This window comes from Marasmius oreades, chromosome 6, assembly GCF_018924745.1.
Source record: "Marasmius oreades isolate 03SP1 chromosome 6, whole genome shotgun sequence".
Taxonomy (NCBI): domain Eukaryota; kingdom Fungi; phylum Basidiomycota; class Agaricomycetes; order Agaricales; family Marasmiaceae; genus Marasmius; species Marasmius oreades.
The window spans coordinates 1288180-1305999 of record NC_057328.1 but is presented as its reverse complement, the minus strand read 5'-3'; the positions used below and the strand labels follow the sequence as shown (position 1 = coordinate 1305999).

Below are 17820 nucleotides of genomic sequence, written 5' to 3'. Positions count from 1 at the left end.
ATGTTGTCACGAGACCTGGACTAGCGGACGCGTCACGGTCCTTCCTCTCCCTCCACTTTCATCATGGTACTTATGTTCCTTCATCGAATGTCTTTACTGTTCACTAACGAATCCCGCAGGATCCTTCTCTTCGTCTAGTTCCTTTGGGTGCCCCAAAGTCTGCATCTATCGCCGAAACTTCGAACTCACTAGGCCTCCATGATTCCCTCCAATTCGGTCCTCGCGTTATTGCAACAGAAATAAAGTCGGAAGGTGGACTCAGGAATCGGTTGGAAAATGTACGCTTCATACCCATATCTCATCTTTCTTACCTCCTCATTGGTTCATGGGATTATAGTGGGAGGAGACCCAAGACAATCTCAAGCTCACCATGATGCGCAATGCATATGGTCTTCACGCTCCTATGAGGATTCTGATGGAACGTAAGATAGTGACGATGGCAAGTTTGCTCTCGACTGCTTCTATTCGCTCCTCATTTTCCTTGTTGTCAGAACCCGCACATGCCCACATTTCCTCAATCCAACGTCCACCTGGATATTCTTATGGGCCGTGACGAAACGATAGAACCTTCGGATGTGTTTGGAGGTATGAAATTCAAATATGATTCGTGGCACGAACTTACTGACTCCATATCTATCAGGACCCGTACGAGCACCTCCGCTTGATATTCACGCTGATATGGAGAGAAAGCGTCGATTGTGATGAAGATTGGTCCTGACCGTGTAGTTTGTTTGTAGACAATTGCATCTCATTCGCATGAGCCACAAAGATCCATTTGTTCTCTACTAGGGCACTCGAAGTCCATATGGTGGAGCGTCGCGTCTCTAAGGCTCCAGTGGCGATTATGGGGATATTGAGGAGACAGACGGATTCAAATCCAGCCTACTCCATAAACGAAATCGTACTTAGATTGCTTACGACTCGTCAGATTGACCAAGGTGAACGGGACTTGAAGCTTGAAGCTTGACTCAGGGTCTTGCGAGAAGCCTGGTGTTCCCAATCTAGTAATCACCTCCATCATAACTTTTACCTTCATGTCGACGACTGTACGAAAGTCAGCTCCTCGTCTAGCACGTCCTGCAACAATATACAGACCGGGAAAAGCGCCCAAAGGCGCTGACACTGTGGTAGACTCTGACGAGGATGAAGAAGAATCTCAGGAAGTCCAAGAAGAGGATGGTGATGTCTCAATTGGTGGAGAACAAGATATCGTACAAGAAGAAGAAGACGACGACGAAACAATGCCCGTGCGGAAAGCACCAGCAACGAAAGTCAAATCAATGAATGTTGCTTTAAAGGATGTGAATATATCCAAGGAGGGCAAGGTCATAGTAGCGGGAAAAGAGGAGTCTGGGCGAACTGCTGTCGAGGAGGAAGGTAGCGTGTCCATTCCGTCCCACCGACAACCTCCCACTCATAAGAGCGACAGAATCAGATGAAGAAGATTTTGAGGAGGAACCCGAAGCTGTTGAGTCAGAGGAAACAGATGTATTGTTGTCGCTGCGCTTTCCATCGTTCGGCCAGCATACTCAACTTTATGGGTCTTTCAGTCTAGTGAATATGAATCTGAAACGGAAGAACAACCGAAAGTTCAATTCCGGCCTGTATTTGTTCCGAAGTAAGCCATCTCTCCTACCATCATGAATGAGTACCTGAACGTCCTTCACGAGGCGGAATCGTGTCACACAAGAGGCATTGGCTGATGATACTGAAGAGGCACGGCAACAAAGAGAATTAGAAGCTGAAGAAAGAAAAAAACAGAGCCACGACATGGTGGCTGAAAGCATCCGAAGAGAATTGGCGGAACGTTAGTATCTGAGGATATTTTCACGATTCAAAATTAACGTCCAAAACAGAGGAGAAAGAGGAGCAGATACCCGATGTCGATGACACTGACGGTTTGGATCCGGAGGCAGAGTTTGAAGCATGGAGAATGAGAGAGTTGGCTCGTATTAAGAAAGAGAAAGAGGAAGAGGTTCGAAGGGAACAAGAACGGGAAGAAGTTGAACGACGTAGGGCACTGCCCGAGGCACAGAGACTCAAAGAGGATATAGAGCATGCTCAACAATCTCGAGGATCAAAACCCAAGGGAAAGCAAAAGTTTTTGCAGAAGTACTGGCACAAGGGTGCGTTTCATCAGGTTTGTTCATCCGCCTTTCTTGCCTCCTTGCTTCTCACCATTGTTCACCATATATTCAATCTATCAGGACGAAGAAATTCTCAAACGTCACGATTTTACCGAAGCGACGGACTCGACCGTCGATGTCTCAATGTTACCGAAAGTCATGCAGGTCAAGAACTTCGGAAAACGCAGTCGTACGAAGTACACCCACTTGGTCGATCAAGATACGACGATTGGGAATGGAGGATTTGGCGGAGCGGGGACGATAAAAGTTGGTGGAAAGACTATCGAAGGCGGTCAAGGATGTTTCTTGTGTGGAGGGCCACATCTCAAAAAAGGTGAAGCATCAAGCTTGCAACGACGCGTATTTCATTGACAGGTTTTTCTCCTCGACAGACTGTCCTCAGAACACTGGCCTGATTATGCGGGATAAGCACCTAGATGGAGAAAGGCCTCAAAGTTCTTGGAGGGACAAAGGCAATGAGGATCCAAGCCGAAACCGAGAACGGCGTGACCGCGAATGGTCTCCTGGACGCGATAGAAGAGATCAGCCACACTCGAGGCAGGGCAACTACCGACGCAGGTCTCGCTCACGGTCATTATCTAGAACGCCACCGCCAAGACACAGAGATTATGACAGAAAACACGGACGACGACGTTCCCAAAATTGGTCACCCGAGCGAGATGGGAAACGGCGGAGGGTTGAAGCTGAAGCTCGAGATTAAGCATCAACATACATGTACATTCATCTAAGTCGGCTTCACTGCTATTAGTATTACAACTTCCCTCAGTAACGAGTGACAGCGGTGTTTGACACACTCACGCTGTATGACTCACGTTGGGCGGGATTCGTCGGGAGCGGGTGTCGGGAGCGCGCCCTCCTTCCATACGGAGCTGCCGGGTATGACTACCCACAAGAAAGGGGGCATGTTGAATTTAAACACGTTCAAAACTACAGCTTCAACTCTCAAACAACAATATGGCCCCTCGTAAAAAAGTTACTAGTGACGCCCCTGCCGCCCCCACGCGCTCTAGTGCTCGTAACAAAGCAGCTCAAGAAGCTCAGGCGACAGCAGCAGCAGCATCGCAGCAATCAAACGACGATGGCCAAATTCCAGCAACCAAGAAGCCAGCCTCTAAACGTAAACGTGCCGTTGCATCAGACGATGAGGGCGACGCGTCCAAGTCCAAAAAACCTGTCAGCAAAAAAGCTAAGAAGGGCGCAGGTACCGCCGGCGACAATCCTGATGAAGCAGACGTTGCGATCGACTCAGACCAGGAAAAGGAGGTGAAAAATCCCAAGTCGAAGAAACCCTCAAGCAAAAAGTCTGCTAGCAAGAAAGCTACGGCCCAAGCAGCAGAAATCGAGGAAGAATCAGTCGGTGACGATGCTACGGAAAAGGAGGAAGCGAAAATGGTTACGGTGTGTGCATATTACTGTTAAATGAAACAACGGCGTCGCATTCAACTCTACCAAGGTTGTCAAACGTGGTGCTGCTCCCGTCGACCCTAGGTCCGGGAAAGTCAGTGAGTCTCAACTTACTTCCAAGCTTGTTTTCAGACACTCAATTTGTTCATTTAGATACACATCAAGTTTATGTCGACAATGAAGTTTGGGATGCAACACTCAACCAGACCGACGTCAAAGATAACAAGAACAAGTATTCCGCTTTCATCGCCCGTTACAATCCATCTGCTAAAGATCCGTATCACAATCCAGGTTCTATAATTTACAACTGCTGTGTCCAATTGGCAATAACGGGAGCTGTGAATTGTATACACACTGGGGAAGAGTCGGCGAAGGTGGCCAACATCAGTTCAAGGCGAGTTTCTCCTGCTTTGGCGCGTTGCAGCCAAAACCAACGCTCGTTCGATTCTAGGGTCCATTCCCTGCCTCCGCTGCCATCTCAGAATTCAAGAAACAGTTCAAATCCAAGGCAGGAGTCAACTGGGAAGATAGGGTTGGAATGGTTGCAAAGAAAGGTTTAAAAATCAGTGTTTCAGTGTTCTTGCTAGTCAATACTCATCATTCCAAAACTAGGCAAATATACATGGTTGGGTACGCGTTTTCGTTTTGTACCCTTCCATTGCATCATCCAGAGCCGTCGGTTTTACAGAACGCGATTACGATGACAAAGAAGTCAATGAAGGGTCTAGTAAACCTAAGAGCCAAAAAGCGACCAAAGGCAAGGAGTCCCACGCTATTCCTGACAGTACCCTCGCTCCCGAGATTCAGGTATGTGTATAGGCGTGGCGCCAGTCTTACAATCATACGAAACGACTTTGCAGGAATTCTGTCGTCTCATCTTCAACTCAAGGTTGGTCCAAGGACTCTTCTTGTAAGCGTTTATGGCTTAACGGTGGACTAGCATTACCGACGCGACTTTGTCCTCCATGAATTATGATGCCAATAAACTTCCTTTGGGTACGATTATATTCAATGACCGATGATCATCCACTGATGAGCTACGTTATCAAGGCAAGCTGGCAAAGTCTACTATTTTGAAGGGGTTCACTGCTCTAAAGGTTCGGTCCTCTTAACCTTAATATGATAACCTCTCATCCATCATCCAGTCTCTCTCTGAGGTCATTTATGACTCCGACACTACTAAGATTCAGGAATACGGATCTAAACAACGAGCTTGCGAAGAACTCACCAATCTGTATTACTCGTGCGTTCGCCGCTCCTATCATAGCCCCTTCTCGCTCTTATCTTGCTCTCAGAATCATTCCTCATAGTTTCGGTCGGAATCGGCCTATTGTAATCAATTCTGCTGAGCTACTCAAGAGAGTAAATCATGCCCGGAATTTGATTGTACTTCAGAGACTGACCAACCAATTCACTACTTAGGAACTTGATCTCGTAGACGCTTTGGGCGAGATGGTAACCTTCGCACTGCTCTCAATGTATTTATACTTCGCAACTCTGATGTAACGTCGGACAGGAAATTGCCTCTCATCTCATGAATACCATCGAGGAAGATGAAGCAAAAAATCCCATCAACCCGCTCGATGCACAGTTCCGTTCTCTGGAGCTCACCAGTATGGAGCCTATCAAAAAAAACAGTCAAGAATTCAAGACCATCGAAAGATACGTTGGGGACACGCACGGAGAAACCCATCTCCACTTCAAAGTCGATGTTCAGAATATTTTCCGTGTGGAAAGGCAAGCTTCCGTGCCCCTCGTTGTACCGAATGTAGTGTATTTAATTCATCTACAGAGGTTCGGAAACCCAAGCTTGGAAACAGGCTGGTTTTGACGAGGTCGAAGACGGGGAGCGAATGCTCCTTTGGCACGGATCTCGTTCCACCAATTATGCTGGCATTCTCACACAGGGTCTACGAATTGCTCCACCCGAAGGTACCCACTTGTACGCCCTTGTCATGCATATGTAAACCGACCTTTTCACCGCAGCACCTGTCAACGGCTACATGTTTGGCAAGGGCGTGTACTTTGCAGATGTATGTTACGTTCTTCCAAACCGGTCCTTCACAAGGCTAATCAACGATCTCTAGATGATGTCCAAGGTGCGACCTCCTGATAATTTTCCTGTTTCTTGACCAGTGTTAATGTTCTTACTTCGACAGTCCGCTGGTTACTGTTTTCCTGAGTAAGCGATGGTTTATTCCGGCGTTGAGCTATACTTCTCATATCTCCGCAGTTACAGCAATGGTATCGGAATTCTGCTTCTTTGCGAGGTTGCTGTCAAACCGTTCTATGAGCGTCACGATGCTGTCAGTTTCCCTAACCAGTGTGTTCGTCCTGCATTCATTATTTACGGATTTCTCTTTTCTTCCAGGACTATACTGCCAATGAAAGCTGCAAGAGGAACGGCAAACGGTGCGTTCATCCCAGTCGATATCCCTGATACCCCTTTGAAGTTCAATTTTCTCCCAGGGCTACAAAAGGTATTGGACGAACTCAACCTAATAAATGGAAAGACGCTGGTGAAGCGCTCGGTGTCGGTGAGCTCAAGGGTTGCCATATGCCAGATGGTAAACCTGGAACCTTTGACATTTCTGGTTACCTGCAGTATAACGAGGTGTGTACTATCCGTTGTAGACGCAATGTGCTTGACAATGTTCTGACCATAGTATATCGTGTACGACGTTTCGCAAATTCGGGTGAAGTACCTCCTCATGGTCAAGATGAGATAGATCCTCTGTGTCCTTTTCGTTACTACTGTCTCGTCGTTATTTGTCGAATAATTATTTATTAATTGTACACACATTGTCAATGTTGTGATATAAGCTGTCACAAATATCAAAGGGTTGAAAAACGCGCCCACGTCACCCTTTTTTCTCTCATTTCCCCTTCACTTCCGACTTGCACAAAATGAGTTCACCAGTTCAAAACCTCATGATCTCTCTCGGAGCCATGCAATGTATGTTTTGTGGAGCCCCAGAAGCGTAAAAACTGATTGACTTTTCATTTTCAGTGGCCCGAAGAATCAATTTCGAGGATCCAACCAACTTGAACTACGTCCGCATCGCTTATGTTGCTACGCAGCTTGTTATTCTGGGTATCTACTACTACGTCTCTCTCGCTGTACGCCTTATCCTTCCTCCAACTTTGTCTTTCTTCAACTGAACTTGGGGACAGGTGAAGCGTAAAAACGACCAGACGGTATTGAAATATGGTTAGCCCTCACCCTCTGCTTTCATCAAATTCCAAGACTTACGTTGGGTTTAAAATTGAAAGTTGAACCCCCTAGTGCTATGGCATGTTCAAGTTACATCTGCTGGTCTGTTTTCACAACTCATTCTCTATCTCTATCTACAGTCCCCGAATGAGCCCCCCAAACTCGTCACCATAACCGTCCGCGATTACGACCTCGCAGAAGTATCCAAACTCGTACGCGACATTCTCGCCCTAACATCCCCTCCACCTCCCTCCAATTTCGTTCGCTAATATGCGTTTGACAGCTCCGTTCGGCGTACATGGGTATCGCCATGATGGCCTTCCTCCATGGTTACCTCCACTACACTCAACCCCTTTTCGTTCAATCCCTCACGGGGCTCAAAGGTATCTATGATGCTAAGCCTGTCGCAATTCACCTCCTCGGGAAGGACATCAAGCGGCCCTTCAAGACCGACAGCATGTTTGGCCAGTCCACGGGACCCCAGACTGATGCTGCTGCCATTGCAGAGGCAGAGAAGAAGATTGGGGCTAAGAAGGATGAGTAAGGAAAAGGAAATAGATGTTCGTCTTTGGGATTATTGTTGTAAATGTCCCCTTTAACATACAGGCTGGATATTGGAAGCCAACAGTATCTTGAATTATTTTTTTTCTTACTTAATGCAACCACTTCACATCAGGCACATAGCTGGGAATCTTTGACGATTTTTGTGTGTGGACCAGAACATGCACACCCAAAAAAAAAAAAATACGATACAGGACGTTACCAAGGAATCCGTAATTCGACCTTTTCACTTGCGCAGATACCTTGTTTCACAACATTCCTGGCACTGGTAACACAGCCTTCCAGCAATGGTATCCCAGAAGACGCGTACGAGCCACACAACCATATTCCGGGCGACGAACTATCCTCCAACCTCCCAGCCCCTTGTAACGGCCCAAGCTGACCGTTCGCTTGGCCCGCACACTGCCACCACCGTCTTCCAGGTTCTAAATGAATTCCACGGAGAGCTTGTTTGAAATCCATCGACAGCACGGCACGTTGCAATCTGGATTCACTGAGTATCCTTTCCTCTCTCATTTCCACGATGGGATTTGTTGTCTGGTATATAGGAGGGAGATGGTGAGGGAAGCCTGAGGGACGAGGCAAGCAATGTGTCGTCATCGTACAGGTCGGGGGTAAACATCGGGTCCATTTTCCGTCCTTCACATCACTACTACTAGATGCAGCGAAGTCAAGGTCGGGAGAAATGAAATTCAAATCTCGTCTATCCCTATGATCGTCCGGCACCGGTGAACCATCTGTATGGTTAATCACGACAGATGTCCTGTAATTAACCTTTCGTGTACATTCGATTAATCGCTGGAGAAGTAGGACGTGACGTTTGGGGGTATCCGAAGATAAAGACAAAGCATAGGATTCGAGAATGGGGACGGCGTTGTTGCCTTGTGTGGCTATGATGACATGGTGAAAGCCTGAGTGGATCTTTTCGCCTTCGTCAGTTAGACTATGTATCGCGGCCAGACTGGGATTGCTCGGGTCAGGTCGGAGGCTAGAAATCGGTGATGAAAGATGTATATGTTGAATCGGGGACGACAACCTTGAGACGATATCTCGAACGCCGTCCTTGGCTGCATAATGGTGAGTACCGAGAGTCAACCAGACGTAGTCTACGGTCAAACAGTAAATATTTGTAAGAAGCAACGGTAGTATGGGAACTTGCCGCTTACCTAAAAGTTCCTCTACCGGATGGCGTAGCACATCATCGAAGGAACAGGTGCATAGACCGGAAAATAAAGCTAATAATACTTCGTTCGTGAAGTTTTCCCATGCCAGATCGAGTCCAAGTCCTCGTGCAATGAACCCCGCTGGAACACTCCGTTTAGCCCAGGTCGAATAAGCCATGTGGGCAGTGTTTGAGAAGCGGAATATAGGGATTGATAGCACCAATAACCACAGGTAACACAGCAAAAGACGAAAGGCCTCCAGAGCAAAAATCACGGTAGTCCAAAGTCGTGTAAATGGTCGAAGAATAAAAGGTGCATTCTCGTACTGAGAACGCATCGCGGAAGTCATGCTAACTCCAGCAAGCCCTGACCGACCATTATAAATCATTGAAGCTGTTATTCTTCTGCCTTTCGTTTTGGGAACACCAGAGATGGATGAAAACGAATAAGAGAAATCGGTCTTCCTAAATTTGACACCGAGATGCTTGTACAAGGCGATTAGTTGAGGGTAATAACCTGTAATAACTTGTTGTCGAGTACGATAACGGTGGGGCAACTGGCCGAGTACACACCCCCTTGGAACGACCGCATTGGGACATCTACCCTCCACTCGTTCTCATTTCCTGGAACTGGAATCGATATCGAGGAGGAATCCATCCCTAACGTCGAGGACTACGTGGTGAAAGTGAGAAACTGGCTAGTTCGACGTAGGACCCAAGTACCTTTTCAAAAACATGTATTTCGAACTGTAGATCATGGCAGGCTAGTGATCCACTGGTGGAAAGGGAATAACCCGCTGTCAAACCAGCAAGGCCGCTGCCAATAACAGCCACCTTCACCGTTCGAGTCATGCAAGCTTGGAGGCGAGAAGTAGTTTAAATTTTGAGGACATGCGTTGATGTACGTCATGTGAGAGGGACACACAGTACAGGGGCGTCTTTTAGCCGTCTGCAGGCGAGACTTTTTCGGTCTTCTCGGCTAGGCTCGGCAGATCAGAAACCCGAAGTTTCCCAGTGGCACCAGGCAGCTGTCTATCGATATCAGTCACCGCGGCGTCCAGGTCAGCAATGTGAGCGATATATAACTTCAAGGTACCCTCTGTCGATTCTCGATGACTTGCCTCTTTCTCCATTTGGCGATGCCCATGGTCAAAGTTCTTGTAGACTCTCAGAAGGTCGTCTATTCCGTTGTAGGAATAGGTGCTATAGTGCAAAGCTCATCTTTGAAAGGACCGGTTAGCATGTGCGTAGAACTAGTGTATTCTTTTTTCCGGGTGTCGTATCATTCATGAAGAGCAATAATAGCCATCAGTAACCTTATGTAGCAAGTAATAAATATCAATAATCATCAAAATCATAAACATAGAGCACTCGGATCTAAGATCGTAAAGAATCGTAAAAGCATGATCAACGGTTCTGGCTCGTACCAAACCCCCCAGGCGATTCGTAATCGTCGTTAGAATGAGAAAAAGCACCACCAGGGAAGCGATGGTTGGTGTAGCTAGGTATCCTCCCGGGTATCGTTGATGGAGTCAGGAATTTGCGTGTTGAGAGTAAACCTGGGTATCGGCTGGATTCCTCTTGCAGATGCTCGTATTGGTTGGGACTACGGTACTTTGCAACGTCTGGCGTCCCAGAAAATGAGGACTGCGCGACCGTACTGTCCATCTGCTCTGGACTATATTGAGGCGGTCTTGCCTCTTTTTTATGTGTCGATCCAAGAAGTGCCGGAACAGTCAGAACCTTGGGGGCGAAGCGATGGCCTGGCGGTGGTGGGTATGCCATATGGTTCTGCCGTAGACCTGGAGCTGGAAGGGACTGTCTATGTACACGAGATAGGTGTTGCTGAGAGTAGACTTGTGACCTCTGCGGGGATGCCAAAGAATTAGAGGCCTGCGGTGAGGTCGGCGTACTCATTCTGTTGCGAGGAGAACGATAAAGCCCATCAATCCGATGAGCTGCTACCTCTGGTGTCACTGGCGTAGGCGTCTGTGATAGAAAAGTTCGCCTTTCCCCAGCTAGACCGACAACGTGCCCGTTCTCAGCAGATGGTGGGGCAGAGGTCATGAATCCGCCATCGGTATGTTCTGTAGACGATACCAAATCTGTTTTGGAAGGGAACATACGTTCCAGAAGACTATCATTTGACGGAATACCTTGCTGTACAACGGGCGCCAGGAGAAGTGAATTCGGCGGAGGGCTCGAGCCTAGCACCGGGGGTGACAGAAGACGCCTATCGGCTGGTCGGCCTGAGGGTGGCAGTAGCTGCATCGGAGGGGGAACATTTCCTCTCTGTTGTTGCTGCTGCCGTTTAAATTGGGAATGACGACACTCATTATAGACAGAGAGTGGAGACAAAGCATCCGAGTCCTGATGTCGAGCATCAACATAGAGTGAGTTTCCTTGTGGACTCTGGGTACTAGCACGATATTTTCTAATCAAGCTTGGAGGAGGCGGGTCATCCATTCCAATGCGATAGTCGGTTAGGAGGTCCTGCTCTACGTCGCGGTCCTGACGTCTGAAAGATCTCCGAGATGATCGCCTTTTCGAATGTGTGACTTTCCGTGACGGGGAAGGAGAAAGCCTGGACTCATACTCAGGCTCCGTAGACTGTGAGATGCGATTGTAAAGTGTGCGCCACCATGACCGCTCGCGCGGATGTCCGACCTCTTCTTCGGCAGAAGGTTTGATGTTTCCTCTTCTTCCAATCTCTACAAATGATATACAGTGAGCAAATAGGTAGCCACTTGGGTGTGATCGGATTTTCCTGACCTGCTCGTCCGTACCCCCGTCTAGCAAGTTCCGCTTCAATCTGCTCTTCCAGCTCCTCACTCTTCTCCCTATATATCCCATACCCATAGTAATTCCCTGCCCCTAACCATTCGCGTCGCCCACCAATCTCCATCGTACGTTCCACGTTCACTCTAACCGAAGGAAACATCACGTCACGGTCCTTATCATTGAGACCTTCATTTCCACTAGGTGTCGTAGTAAAAGCCGATGGTCGGGCTCTGCCAAACGCATTCTCATAATATCCCTGTCTCCTTGCTACGACATCCACTTTAGGTTCTTGTCCACGCATCTTTGACCACATATACACGCATCCAGCCCATAACTCGCGAAACGTCTCCCGAAAGTCCATAGCGTGCCCTAGGGCTCTCAGCCGATTAGTTGGTAAAGGCGGTAGGTCTTCCGAACCCGTGATTGGTTTGTATACCTTATAGGTGAACGCTTTGACGTGTAGAAAGGCGAACAACCTGAAATCCTGTTTTGAGCACGAAGGAATGGTTGATTGTATATGTATAGTGGGACCTACGTCATTTCGAATGTCTCCAGCAATGCGCCGATGCCGATATTGACGTCTTCTGCAGTCATAAACTTCGTCTGAAAGGAAAGCAATCAAATTGCGTAGAGGAAACCAGCAAAGCACTCACATCCTTCACCACGCCAAACATGGCGAGTACCCCCAAGAAGGTTGCCTGCCAAAAGGTCAAAAACACTTGAAAATTTCTGAGGTCAGGTATTTGGTAGTCCTACGCAAATCATCAACCACTTACCAACCGCTTTGATAGCGAATAACTTGAGAAGCGGTTTGTGGGGTGCCAGCTGTTCGGAAGAGACGACGTAGAGCTGGATTAGACAGTACATGGCGACGGTGACCGAAAGCGACACGATGACCACAAGCTTTTTTGGGGTAGATAAATCAATTTCGAGTCGGTATCAAGGAACCACGACACTTGCATAGATGTGACCCCAACCTACAAGGACTCAGTATGGTGAAAATCAAGGACGGAATTAAGAGATGTAGACATACCAGGACTCCAAGACGACTCGCAATATAGGCCAATATAGTCGAGGATAACGGCAGCGAGAGTTGTCCTGCAGAAAACTTGAGTCTCAGTCGAATGTAAGGAGGTATGACGAACAGCGGCCTCAGGACACAATACTGCAAAACACCCCATTTCATGGCTTGCAAGAAATATAGGCCGTCCTTCGAAAGAACATATAAGCGACATGAAGGGGACGACTACAATCATCGGACACACCGCAGGTTTCCACTTGATGAACCCTAACGGAAAGACCCACTTCTTGATCTCTTCTCCCTTTCGTAACGTTTCGTTATCGGCCACTTGAGATAGACCGACTTTCCGAAAGATCATTCTTTGCTCTTCAGGATCGGGATTCATATAGATCAGTAAGAGGTAGAAGAATGAAGTGAGGACGGTGGACTCGTAACAGTCTCGGAGTAGGATCAGTGGTGTCGAGTGGTTCTGCAAAAAAATCAAGGTTCAGAGCGAGTGACTTGTACAACAACCCCAACCTAGCTTACCCAGAAGAAATACGAACCAAGACTAATGATGGCATAAACCGGTACCATGAATAAGATTCTGACGATATCTGACATTATGACCGTCTTGAGAATGCGGAAACAGAGTAAGAGTGTAACAGATGATACTGACGGCGCTGCTCTCGTTTCTGATGCACACGAAGGATTAGAGGATATGTACGTGCAGCGAGCCGGATAGCTACTCACATTTGTGTACCATTTCAGGTGCTTGCAGACCAACCAAATCGACACAGCGGTTGCCATAAATGTAAATAATGAGGCGATTATCCATCCAACCTACATTCTTTTCAGTCGTTGAAGCCATGAACGTTGCCTAAATGCAGTCTTACATGGTGAGCTAGACGAAGAATTCCATTGTCAAAGTACAATCAATGGATGACACTGGCCATAACTCACTTCCGAATACCAAGTCTCCGTTCTGCAACAACGATGGCTCACCCTCCGTACGCTCTTTGAAGCATCTTTCGTTCTCTGCACTCATTATATTCTGTCGTAATCAAATTGAGTAGTGGTAGATATGTTTAGGTTTCTCGTAAGAGTTCGTAAGTCGTAAAGAGGATGAGATGAATTCGCCTTGATGAAGTCACCAGGGCCCGACGTCGTCGAAGGAGCGTCCACAATAGCCCTGAACGCCTCTCCGACAGTGAGGAACGTGGGAGCACAAGAAAGAGCCTGAGAACGGGCGGATCGATCGGTTGACACGGCACTGCTTTTCCAGATCTGTATCGACATCGACGATGACCACGAATACCCCGAGGACATTTGTGCTTGCATCTCGCGGCTCCCAGCTCGCGCAAGTTCAGACTAATATCGTCCTCGAAAAACTCCAGGCTTTATACCCAACCACTTCTAATGATTCTTCAACTCCGAAGTTCACCACTTCATTCATGGCGACTGCTGGGGACAAGAACCAATCACAGGCCCTCTATCTGCTCGGAGGAAAATCTTTTTGGACCAAGGAACTCGAGGTCGCTTTGTTGGATCGTGAAGTAGACATGCTCATTCATTCATTCAAAGATGTTCCGACTACCCTACCCGAGGGTTGTAGGATCGCCGGAGTCCTTCAGAGGGAGGATCCCGTAGACAGTCTCGTGGTGAAGGAAGGTTACCAGAATACCTGGAAAACTCTGGACGATCTCCCAGAAGGAAGTGTAGTTGGAACGAGTAGTGTTAGGAGAGTGGCTCAGCTCAAAAGGAAATACCCAGGCCTCAAATTTCAGGACGTAGTGAGTAAAGAGCTCTTCATTCAAGGGGATCACCACGTTGATACTTTTTCAGCGTGGAAATTTGTGCGTTACAACGTCAACCTTCTTAAATCTACTTAGCCTTACAACCCTTTAGAAATACACGGCTCGCCAAATTGGATGCATCGGAGGGTCCTTACGCTGCAATCATCCTCGCAAAGGCCGGAATGGTACGGATCGGCATGGGTCACCGCTTGACTTCCGATTTGAACCCTCCTACGCTGTATTACGCTGTTTCGCAGGGCGCCTTAGCTGTAGAAATTCGCAGCGATGATACAGAAGCGCTGGAACTTTGCAGGAGGATTACTCATGAAGACACCAGGTGGATATGTCTGGCTGAAAGAGCATGCCTGCGGGTGCTCGAAGGGGGTTGCAGTGTTCCTGTTGGGGTTTCCACATCGTTGAAGTATAACGAGCAGACGCGGTCGACAACGCTCCAGATAACCGGATGTGTAACGTCTCTGAATGGTTTACAACACGTCGAACATACACTGGTAGAGCCTGTCAAGTCTGCAGAAGAATCGGAGGAAGTAGGGGCGAAGTTAGCACGAGTGTTGATCGAGACTGGTGCACGGGAGATTCTGGACGAAATTAACGTGGACAGAGAGCAACGAGTTAAGGAAGCGCAGGATACTGATCAGAAAGTAGCGCAATGAAGAGATGTAGAACATGGATATGGATATCAAAAAGTTTTTGCTCGTGTATCTAACCTGACCAAACCGTAGAGCATTCCAGAAAGCCACGTCTACGAACTCGGCGAGAAGAGAACTCGATCTACATCTCCGCGAGCGCCTGAACATCCCTGTATCTTTCATAGTGGGAAGACAAGTGACTCTAAAGCGGAGAGGATAAATGACATTCAAGATCCCAGCGGGCGAAAATTTAAGTTCATTCACCTGTGTTTGGTACCGTTATGGATAGATATGCCAGCCAAGCCTAAACAAACTCTTCCCGTCCTTTCCATTTCAGTATCAGCTGAATCTACCCCGACGTGTTCTAGTGCAGCACTTCAGAATAGGTGTCTGAAGTCTAGTAGAGCTCATTGAGTTGGAAGAGAATGACGTCGATCTCGAGTCGAAGACTTTCCAAGGAGCTCATGGAAATCCAAAATGGCGGGTGTCCTGTTGGTGCGTCTCAATCGAACGTTTCTCGGACGAATAGTTTTTTGAAACCCCCATAGGTATTGACCTAGAGAAAGCAGATGACTTCCAATGCTGGCGTTTCAGCCTTGAAGTTATGGGAGAATCCCTTTACCAGGCAAGTTACAATATACCTTTATCTGTCAGGTCTCGCAGCCGCGATCTAGTGGTATATGTTATTAACTGGCAGTCATTAATTCTGCAGAATGAGAAGTTCACTTTACAATTCAGATTCGACCAACAATACCCCATATCATCACCTGCCGTTCAGTTCGTTCAGACCGAAGGAAGACAGATACCCGTCCATCCAGTAACGCCGTTTTTCAATAGAGAATCTCCCCATTTCAACTGACCTCTCCTCCCTATTTTAGCACGTTTACTCTAACGGTCACGTACGACCCGACTCTCCATTCAAAACTGGGTCTGTCTCACCATTCAACTATATCTAGATCTGCGCTTCGATCCTTGGTAACGAATGGTCTCCCGTCTTGAGTGTTATCGCTGTTTGCGTTACACTGCAGAGCATGCTTGCATCTTGCCGGGCAAGTGCTTCAATTATCTCCAAATGGAATGCTAACATCACCGTCGAATTTAGGAGAAACGACGGTCAGTCTAGTGTCTGTAGCAAAGGACGCGTGAAGCAATTGAATCATTCGAGCAGACCAATTGACAACGACCGGTATGTCAAGCATGCTCCAGATAACCCTAAGAAGGTGAGGTTTACACCGAGGATCAACGGCTTGTGAAATATCTCATCGCTCGCATAGACGCAATTCCAATATGACGGTATGCTTCTTGCCTTCCAGATTCCTAGCCATGGCTTACTTTGGTCCTCATGTATTAGATGACACGTAGGACGTTTTCCTTTCCCGTCTAATTCTCATCTAACCACTCGCAACAGGGTATAACAGCACACGACTCTGTATTTAGCAACTAATGTATTTATATGGATGTAGGGTAGTAACCTCTACAAGTATTCATCTCGAAACAAGGCGTGGTTTAGTACAAATACAACGTTGACGATAAAGTGGAGAACAAAGAAAGAAATCACCCCCACCAACTCTACATCGCTGCAGTCCTCCCACTGCAACAGCTTCTGACCGGGACCTCAGCCTCTCCTACTTGCTTCCGATTTCCCTCCTGCTGCTCCTTCTCATGATTGTGCTCAGCACAACAACCATCACAATTCTTCCCACATCCGCAATGCCCATCTGGACAGCCACAATTCCCACCGCAACATTCAAGCTTAGGAACAGTAATTAACCCAAACGGTACACCCCTTTCCTTCGTTTCAATAGCGGTCTTCGGATAGACCATAACATTCATAGGATCGAGTTGCACTCCAACACCCATCTTTCGATTGGCGGGAGGTGACGGTAGAGACGCAGCTCGGGCGAAGAACTGGTCAATTATGCTAGTTGTCGAGTCTGAACCAGGAAGTGCAATGCCGTGCGTGTTATCGACACAAGTCCCACATCCATCGGCACAGCTTCTAACAGTCGTATCAGCGTACTCGTGTCCTCTGTGTTCAACACATCCGGGGCAATTACATTCTACGCCACACGTACATCCAGATCCCGCAAGTGAGCTAATTTCGCTCAAGGAGGGTATTATGCCGAAATCTGGAACATTTGAGGACGAAGGAAAGTCCAGCGACGAATCCGAGAATAGTAAGGGCGGAAGTTCAACAGGAGGTGATAGGTAATCGAGATGTCTGTGTTTGACACGCTTGGAGGGGGGTTGAGGGTCCGGGGAGATACTACGCGGACCGGTTGATGTTGAAGACATGTTGGTGCAACATGATGCTGCTAATTCTGCCAGAATTCCGAGTTCCGAGTGACTATTACCAGGAGACAATGTAGATTGTTTATTGAGACATTTGCAGCTCCAAACGTTCTTGCAGGAACAAGGATTGAGTAGAGAAGTCACTGGAAAGGAACAGTGAGCCAAATCAGACATGGAGGAAGGTGAGTTGGATTTGGAGCCGGGTGATATACCTCGCTGGCGCTTGTCAGGCGGAATAGTGATAGAGCAGTTTGAAGAGGATTGAAGGTCCTTCAGCCCATTAGGTAGAGCAGGAGCAATAGGGATGAACCTCTTGGCTGAGATAGCGTTTAGTTCAGTTTTTATGCGTGCAGACAGCGATTCATCCCACCTTTCGCTCCAGCCGAAGCTGGTAGTGGTAACACATCCTCTCTAATTTTCTCCTTTGAGGTACACATACACTTGTTGTGCATCTTCCTTGATTGGCGCAGTGTACGACATGTTTCGCATTGAGAGATTGGGCGACCCTTCTTCTTGATCTCGAACAGAGCTCTATCGGTATGCGCGCAGGCAGAAGAGCGGTGGCCTTTTATACAAGATTCACTAGCAGGGCAACGCACTTGTGAATGTTTTGATTCCGCGATTAAATATATTGACGAACCAGGCAAACTTCTTGCTATTGACGAAAACCTGAGTAGATGTATCAGTCTGGTATGCGAGTCGACATGCGCAACAATTTACCATTTTCGTTGGCTAAGAAAGGAGGTCACTCGTAGGTGTGAGCTTCGCTGATATGGTTGGGGGGAAAGGGGTGATTCAAATTGTGCATAGGCTCTT

General features: G+C 47.6%; 10 protein-coding genes across 12 annotated transcripts; 7 read left to right on the top strand and 3 right to left on the bottom strand.

Annotated features, from left to right (window-relative positions):
* The first annotated feature begins 41 nt into the window (after window positions 1-41).
* Window positions 42-789, top strand: E1B28_009826 (uncharacterized protein). Its single transcript, XM_043154749.1, has 5 exons — window positions 42-66; window positions 120-278; window positions 338-439; window positions 492-585; window positions 641-789. The coding sequence occupies exons 1-5, from the start codon at window positions 64-66 to the stop codon at window positions 700-702; spliced, it is 420 nt and encodes a 139-aa protein (XP_043007206.1). The 5' UTR covers window positions 42-63; the 3' UTR covers window positions 703-789.
* Window positions 790-994: 205 nt separating this feature from the next.
* On the top strand, window positions 995-2916 carry E1B28_009825 (uncharacterized protein). Its single transcript, XM_043154748.1, has 7 exons — window positions 995-1377; window positions 1430-1488; window positions 1551-1618; window positions 1671-1807; window positions 1857-2140; window positions 2208-2460; window positions 2519-2916. The coding sequence occupies exons 1-7, from the start codon at window positions 1035-1037 to the stop codon at window positions 2845-2847; spliced, it is 1473 nt and encodes a 490-aa protein (XP_043007205.1). The 5' UTR covers window positions 995-1034; the 3' UTR covers window positions 2848-2916.
* Window positions 2917-3101: 185 nt separating this feature from the next.
* E1B28_009824 (uncharacterized protein) lies at window positions 3102-5638 on the top strand (the record flags this gene model as incomplete). Its single annotated transcript, XM_043154747.1, has 16 exons — window positions 3102-3545; window positions 3601-3649; window positions 3705-3783; window positions 3843-3945; window positions 4003-4105; window positions 4164-4181; window positions 4240-4358; window positions 4412-4440; window positions 4492-4547; window positions 4602-4648; window positions 4697-4794; window positions 4847-4913; window positions 4974-5006; window positions 5068-5288; window positions 5344-5483; window positions 5538-5638. 16 exons carry the CDS (start codon window positions 3102-3104, stop codon window positions 5636-5638), a joined length of 1707 nt encoding a protein of 568 aa, XP_043007204.1.
* On the top strand, window positions 5639-6280 carry E1B28_009823 (uncharacterized protein; the record flags this gene model as incomplete). The annotated part of the gene is made up of 6 exons (XM_043154746.1): window positions 5639-5650; window positions 5711-5733; window positions 5785-5857; window positions 5923-5963; window positions 6021-6165; window positions 6218-6280. The coding sequence occupies 6 exons, from the start codon at window positions 5639-5641 to the stop codon at window positions 6278-6280; spliced, it is 357 nt and encodes a 118-aa protein (XP_043007203.1).
* A 178-nt stretch (window positions 6281-6458) lies between these two features.
* On the top strand, window positions 6459-7309 carry E1B28_009822 (uncharacterized protein; the record flags this gene model as incomplete). The annotated part of the gene is made up of 6 exons (XM_043154745.1): window positions 6459-6507; window positions 6562-6671; window positions 6726-6762; window positions 6825-6844; window positions 6906-6977; window positions 7049-7309. 6 exons carry the CDS (start codon window positions 6459-6461, stop codon window positions 7307-7309), a joined length of 549 nt encoding a protein of 182 aa, XP_043007202.1.
* Window positions 7310-7445: 136 nt separating this feature from the next.
* On the bottom strand, window positions 7446-9404 carry E1B28_009821 (uncharacterized protein). 2 transcript variants are annotated; one of them, XM_043154743.1, is made up of 4 exons: window positions 9212-9404; window positions 9062-9161; window positions 8493-9005; window positions 7446-8432 (listed from the first exon to the last, which is right to left on the bottom strand). In XM_043154743.1, exons 1-4 carry the CDS (start codon window positions 9338-9340, stop codon window positions 7525-7527), a joined length of 1650 nt encoding a protein of 549 aa, XP_043007200.1. In that variant the 5' UTR covers window positions 9341-9404; the 3' UTR covers window positions 7446-7524. The 2 variants fall into 2 exon arrangements, with proteins under 2 accessions (XP_043007200.1, XP_043007201.1); XM_043154744.1 differs by having other exon boundaries at window positions 8493-9161.
* Window positions 9405-9732: 328 nt separating this feature from the next.
* Window positions 9733-13503, bottom strand: E1B28_009820 (uncharacterized protein). The gene is made up of 14 exons (XM_043154742.1): window positions 13233-13503; window positions 13166-13173; window positions 13023-13112; window positions 12949-12964; window positions 12819-12886; window positions 12535-12759; window positions 12415-12479; window positions 12303-12367; window positions 12230-12246; window positions 12046-12172; window positions 11923-11987; window positions 11805-11872; window positions 11261-11745; window positions 9733-11199 (listed from the first exon to the last, which is right to left on the bottom strand). The coding sequence occupies exons 1-14, from the start codon at window positions 13315-13317 to the stop codon at window positions 9896-9898; spliced, it is 2688 nt and encodes an 895-aa protein (XP_043007199.1). The 5' UTR covers window positions 13318-13503; the 3' UTR covers window positions 9733-9895.
* Window position 13504: 1 nt separating this feature from the next.
* On the top strand, window positions 13505-14920 carry E1B28_009819 (uncharacterized protein). The gene is made up of 3 exons (XM_043154741.1): window positions 13505-14062; window positions 14115-14125; window positions 14178-14920. Exons 1-3 carry the CDS (start codon window positions 13574-13576, stop codon window positions 14734-14736), a joined length of 1059 nt encoding a protein of 352 aa, XP_043007198.1. The 5' UTR covers window positions 13505-13573; the 3' UTR covers window positions 14737-14920.
* Window positions 14921-15027: 107 nt separating this feature from the next.
* Window positions 15028-16209, top strand: E1B28_009818 (uncharacterized protein). 2 transcript variants are annotated; one of them, XM_043154739.1, is made up of 10 exons: window positions 15028-15207; window positions 15261-15337; window positions 15425-15529; window positions 15591-15611; window positions 15669-15761; window positions 15815-15825; window positions 15881-15932; window positions 15987-16005; window positions 16064-16070; window positions 16121-16209. In XM_043154739.1, exons 1-10 carry the CDS (start codon window positions 15138-15140, stop codon window positions 16125-16127), a joined length of 462 nt encoding a protein of 153 aa, XP_043007196.1. In that variant the 5' UTR covers window positions 15028-15137; the 3' UTR covers window positions 16128-16209. The 2 variants fall into 2 exon arrangements, with proteins under 2 accessions (XP_043007196.1, XP_043007197.1); XM_043154740.1 differs by lacking the exon at window positions 16121-16209 and having other exon boundaries at window positions 15815-15932; window positions 16064-16092.
* On the bottom strand, window positions 16131-17787 carry E1B28_009817 (uncharacterized protein). Its single transcript, XM_043154738.1, has 4 exons — window positions 17725-17787; window positions 17645-17673; window positions 17375-17586; window positions 16131-17321 (listed from the first exon to the last, which is right to left on the bottom strand). Exons 1-4 carry the CDS (start codon window positions 17725-17727, stop codon window positions 16282-16284), a joined length of 1284 nt encoding a protein of 427 aa, XP_043007195.1. The 5' UTR covers window positions 17728-17787; the 3' UTR covers window positions 16131-16281.
* Window positions 17788-17820: the final 33 nt, after the last annotated feature.